Consider the following 6,393-nt stretch of genomic DNA (forward strand, 5'->3'; position numbering starts at 1 on the left):
GTTTATAACATTAAAAAAAAACACAAAAAAAAAAATTTAGGTTGGGTTATTTAGTAGGTTATGTTGTTTTTTTTTAGGTTTTAGGTAATAAGTTTAATTGTTATTAGGCTAGTGATTTAATATAATTATAAATATATATAATTATTATTTAACATATATAATTAATATAATATATTTTATAACATAATATATTTGGGCCGGGCTTGAGCTAAAAAATCTTGTCCAATGGCCAATCCATAAAGAAAAGGGCATTAAATTTTACCCAAGCTTATTTTTGGGGTCTCATGTTTTGTCCAAACCCTCCTATTTTTAGGGCAAGCCTTCAAGTCTGAATGGGTGGCTCGGCCCATGAACAGTTCTAATCTAATGTTTTTCTCAAAACCAATACCTTAGTTAATTCCCAATCTAATCGACTGGTCTGGTTCGATTCAAACAACAATGTTCAAAATTCTCCTAAATAAATAAATTTAAAAATATATTTTTAGGGCTTAGAGTTAATTGAAATCAAAATCTAAATTTGAATTATCGAAATAACAAATTTAAATTAATTCAAAATCTTGAATTTCAAATATTTTCATTCTCAAATAAACAATTTTAACATAATAAATTCATAAACCATGTTAAAATTTTAAAATCTAAATTCAAATCCAAGTTCGGATCCTAAAAGCTACCTAATAGTATTTCCTTAAAAATAATTTTTACATCTTGATCATATAATATATTGGATTTTATTATTTAATTTCTTTTGGAAAAAAATAGAGAAAGTTACACCCAAAGGCACTAAAGTATTAATAAATTTACATTTTGGTCGCTCAACTTTAAAAGGTTATAAAATAATCGTTGAATTATTCGAAAGTTTTCATTTAAGTCATTAGACTGTTAAAAACTTAAAATCGTTATTGTATGCCCTTCTCTGTTCGCAAAGCCTACACCAATCAAAATCTCTCCTTCCTCTTCTCTTCTAGAGTTCAATTTTTTTTCATGATCTGTCGTGCCAATCGTCAAATCGTCGCTAGTCAAACTTTAAAAAGAACAAAACAAAATTAATAACCCAATGACTTAAATAAATTTTTTTTGAATAGTTAAATGACTTAAATGAAAACTTTCAAATAATTTAATGACTATTTTATAATTTTTAAAATTAAATTATCAAAACATAAATTTATGAATAATTTAGTCACGTAATTTACCTAAGAATTAACAAAAAAAAAAGGTAAAGTAAAGAAAGAAAGAAAGAACTCTAAAACAGATGACATATAAAAATCAATAACAAAATGGAGCCCAAAATATTATAACCCAAAATACTCATTGGATCTTAGCTCCAAAGATCGGGCCACAGACCAGTTTGGATCAGCTTTTTATTTTTGCTATATGAACTACTCCATTCCATTCTTATCGATTGTAGAGTAGTAATTTAGTAATCAACTAGAAAAGAAAAAGTCTTTATTCATGGGTTTCATTAACTATGCAGAACTAGAGTTGGTGGTGCGTTATGCATGGGGTGTTCTTACTCTTCAGTTACTACTTCTACACCTTCCTTGGGTTTTAGACTTCTAAGTGTTTGATCAACTCAATACATTGACCATAAAAGGGTTTAGGGACTAAAGCTTAAAAGGGCAAGTAACCTTCATAATTGCTTAGGTGAGATTGATCTGATGTTCCTGAGCCGCATATAACTAACATTTGCGGCTGTAATCTTCTCAATATAATTTGTCATCCATGTCATAACTACATTAGCATTGGTCATTAACAGAGCAAATGCCTGGTTCTCTTAGCAGATATAGACAATGCTACTTTCTGATAATTGATTTGTTAGATTTTAGGTTTTAAAATAATAATAATTGTTTGAGTTTAGGCCATCGATCAGTACCCTTAGCTTTCAAGTTTGCCCCGATCTTACCTTTGAGCTTAACTCTGTTTACAGTGGGGGCACTGCGATTTGTTTGGTTGGAATAGAGGTCATTTAGAACAAATTCTTTTTGTTTCTAACACAACAGCAATTTTTGGGAACACTGTACCTAAAACCATATCCAAGTCAAAACTGAAGAATGACAACAGAGAACTGATACAACAAACACTGCTCGAAACTGAAATTATGCTTTAGCCTTCAGTCTTGCTGCTTACAAAGTGTAACTTAAGCTTAAGCTTACCATCTAGCTTCATAATCCACAGTGTTTATATTTACAAGTGGAAAGCTGTACATAAGTGTAACTTGGTTTTTTAGGAAGCAAGAAACTAAAATCGAAAAGGGTTTTTTAATGGAAACAACGATGATAGTCGAGCGCAGCAGTTAGTCAGCTGCAATGTTTAGATGTGGATGCAAGTGCCACAGCTTGTGCCCACACCTTGAGCCGAGCCTTCACATCTCTTGGGTCATCACCTAAAATTACAGAGTAAACATCCCATCAGATGAACTGAAAATGCTATGCAGAGCCTTTATATAAATCAAACAATCAGTAGTTCCCAAGTTTCCTGTTAGGTTTAGAAAAGAAAGCATAAAGGTCCAAATTAAAGGTAATTTTGACTAACCAGGGCTAGAGATACGCCAGTTGGCGATCGGAGAATTGCCACCGCTACTAGGCATCTCCAACATACGCTCATGTTCCAACTCTAACCCAAGATCCCTACACGCCTTCACTTCCTCCAAGTCCATACACAGCGACCTCTGCCCACCTTTGGGCCTTGTAATCACCACCAATCCCGCACTACCCCCTTCACTTTCCCCACTGAAACTTCCACTATGGTTGCTGTAACTTGCAATTAATTCTCCATCTTTCTTCTTGCTGCAGCTTTTACTCTCATTATCTTCCCATCTATCTCTAGTAATCCTCCTCTTCCTCAACTTGATGTTCCCTTTTGACCTTCTTAAACCACCCTTTTGAGCTTCATTTTCACTTGCGTAATCTTTCGCCACTCCCGTCAGGTCCTGAGACAACACCGCTTTTCGGTTCCTCCGGCGAGGTGGGGTGGCGGGAAGAGAGTAGCAGCTAGGTTCCTTGTCGGAGTCAGAAGAGAGTTGAAGCAATTCTTTGCCACGGAACTCTTCATCAACATCTGCATCAAAGGACAACCTCGACAGATACATCCCCAGATTATCATCATCATCATCATCATCCTCGTTCGTGTACATGGAACTGGTACACATGGAAAGCCTCGACAAGTTATATGTATGGGCCTGATGCTCAAACCCAACATCAATATCGTCATAGTCATCTTCCACCATGGACGAAACAACCGTCATACTTTCATCTGAAGCCATCTTTCGCAACAACAAAAAGAAAAAAAGAAAGAAAAAGAAACTAAAAGAACGATGAAGTTGAAGTGTGCTTTTCTTCTTCTTTTTTCTGTTATCAAAGTGATATATTAGAGAGAAAACAAAAAGCCCGGCTGGCTATACATTATTTAACAAGGTGTGGCGTTTGGGCTTTTTATGAATCATTCATCAATTTCTGATTTCATAATAAAAAGTAAAATAAACACACTCCTCACTCTGAACAACTAAATTTATACGCAGAAAATTTGAAGCCTTTAATTACAGAGATACCCATTTCGGTGCTCAATCACTTCCTCTTACTTCCTTTTTGGTAGTTGGCAGAAGGTTGGGATTGTAATTTTGGTTTTAAATCAAATTAGTTAAGTAAGAAGCTTCGGACCATATGGCTTTTTTTTTTTTGAATAATTATTAAAAATGATTACAAGTTATTTACACATGGCAATATTGAGCCAAATGACGTAGAGATCTGCTCAAGGACACGTAGCTCCACACAAATTCTTTTCCTGCTGCTAACACCACTCTACTTCATTCATAACCGGGTCACGAGTCACGACTCACTACGTGTCAACAAGGTACCAAAGATTGAAACCTGCCCTCACGATTTCCCATAACCTAGCTCTGTTTCGAAATCATTGTACACTATACTGTGCCATTGCTTTTTGCCCATTCCTTTTCTTTATTTATACTTTCACTTTCTTTTTTACAAATGAGGCTTTTCTTTATGACTATTTTACCCAAAAAAACAAAAACTCATTTCCAACATTGTTTATGAAAATGGTGGATTGGGTTAAAAATTTTAAAATACATCCACGTGAAATTATTTTAACAGAATTTTAAAAAAATGTGTTGAACCGTAAAAATACGTTGATATGAGCGTACTCTTTTTTAAATATTATAAAAATAGATTTTTAAAATTTACAAGGATAAACCGTTATAAAAATAGATTTTTATTTTAAAGTGCTATAAATTAATATGGAAATAAAATTTACAAAATAAATATTTATATAAACTCTCATTTCTCTTGTTTTCTTAATTAATATAGGATGTGAGATGTGTGTATATATAGAGCCATGAATGAGTTTGCAACTTGTTTCTAGACAATGTGAGATTCATTCCTATTATAACTAACAACATAAGATTAAAGGCTATACTATCTTTTATAATTTTTACAAAAAATTCTATTTTTATATTTTTAATATTTTCTCATATTATAAAATTATATTTTGAGATCCTTTAAACTTGTTGCATTTTAAAATTGTTAGCATATACAAAAGGACTATTAAAAAAATTACACATATGAAACTTGTACATGCAATAATCTTCTATTCAATTTTAAATGTTTGAAGTTAATATCTATGCAATTCTAATTTTTAAAATAATTTTCTATTATTTCAATTTAGAAGTTATACTTTTAAATTTTATTTTATTTTATGTTATGAATGTTTGATTAATAAATAAATGGTGAGTATTTGGTACTCAAATAGTATTTTTTGTAATTTTACAAAAAATTGATATCTCTTTTTATATATTTATTTTTTAATATTTTATTATACTCATTAATTTTTAATTCTAATTTTAATTTAATTTTCATCACCTAATGAATGTTGATAAATTTATTTCAGATGTATTTTGACTATATAAATAATCTATTTAAACATAGTATATAATTATGTTAAATAAGTTTTTCTATGGAAATATATAATATGCATAAAATATAATAATTATTTTTCATATTTTTATATCTAGATTAAATTACATTAGTAGTCACTTAACTATGATTTTTGGCTATCGAATTATAAAATTTACAAAATGATCACTCAACTATTAGTAATTTTTAAATATTATTTTTTAATATTTACTATATTCATTTTATATTTTATAATTTTTTACTTATAGAGTTTAAAAATTTTATTTATAATGTAAAAATGTTAACTTTTGTAAAAAAATTTAAAGTCTATAAGTAAAAAATATAAAATATAGTGCACCTTTAATTTGATGTTATTAGTCAAAAGAGGAAGGAATCTCACATTGTATAGGAATAAGCTGCAAACCTATTCATGAGTCTATATATACACATATCTTACATCACACATTCTTTAAGAAAACAAAGGAAATGAGACTTTGGGTCTATATAAAGATCTATTCTATAATTTTTATTTCTACATTAATTGGTGGCACCAAAAAAAAAAATGGTGCTGCCACTTTGGGTCTTTATAAAGGCTTATTCTCGTAAATTTTTAAAATATTGGTCTATCTTTATAATATTTTTAAAAAAATTATCTTTTTTGAAAACTTAGTCCAAGCACGGGCAAAAGTGTGACCACGTCAGCGTGTTTTTGTTGACACGGGTTAAAATGCATCCTCGTCAACGCACTTTTCTAAAAATTCCCCTTAAGTGATGGAACGTGTTGTTACACTTTATTGTCGACAAATCCCATCAAATTCACCGAGATGGAACTTGTAGACGATGAAGATGTGGGGACAATGATTGCACTTTATTATCAGAATCAGAGTGGCCACATTGAATCAATTTAGTTGTTTGTTGAGTTTGTTGATGTCGAGCTAGTTGAAGATTTCACTCCATTAAGTGAAGAACATGAAGTTTAAGATCCGTGTACGGAGCTTTTGAGAGCATCTGTTGATAGGCGATCTACTGTACATGGTTTCAACATTGATTTTAATGATTCACTTGCATTTGAGAACCTTAACTCGGGTTCCCATTTACAAATACATCTCGTGGTGATTGAGACCAATGCTGATGGCGATGATAGATATAATAATAATGGTTTTTCTGATCATGAGGTAAAAGATTATAGTGATTTTGATCTAGACGAGGTACCGAATGATATTGACAACAAAGATGCAAATATCGATGAAAATGTTAACGTGTATTCAATCGAGAACCCAAGTTGAGGCATTGTCATACGCAATGATCCTGGGGCCCACATGTCAATCATAGATCCTGATGCGACACATGCATCCAAGTTCCCGGAGTACCCCAATATACTACATGCTCATCAATTGGTCGTATATCTCGAACATGAGGAGTTGTTTGTGGGCCAAAAATTCACTACCAAGGAATATTGTGTATTTTTCATTAAGTGGTATAGCATGAATGT

At 31.4% G+C, this 6,393-nt stretch overlaps 1 protein-coding gene across 1 annotated transcript; it reads right to left on the reverse strand.

The window, feature by feature from the left end:
- Window positions 1–1,962: 1,962 nt before the first annotated feature.
- Window positions 1,963–3,584, reverse strand: LOC108459503 (uncharacterized). Its single transcript, XM_017758887.2, has 2 exons — window positions 2,530–3,584; window positions 1,963–2,380 (listed from the first exon to the last, which is right to left on the reverse strand). Exons 1-2 carry the CDS (start codon window positions 3,257–3,259, stop codon window positions 2,295–2,297), a joined length of 816 nt encoding a protein of 271 aa, XP_017614376.1. The 5' UTR covers window positions 3,260–3,584; the 3' UTR covers window positions 1,963–2,294.
- Window positions 3,585–6,393: the final 2,809 nt, after the last annotated feature.

This window comes from Gossypium arboreum, chromosome 7 (assembly GCF_025698485.1).
Source record: "Gossypium arboreum isolate Shixiya-1 chromosome 7, ASM2569848v2, whole genome shotgun sequence".
Classification (NCBI taxonomy): Eukaryota; Viridiplantae; Streptophyta; class Magnoliopsida; order Malvales; family Malvaceae; genus Gossypium; species Gossypium arboreum.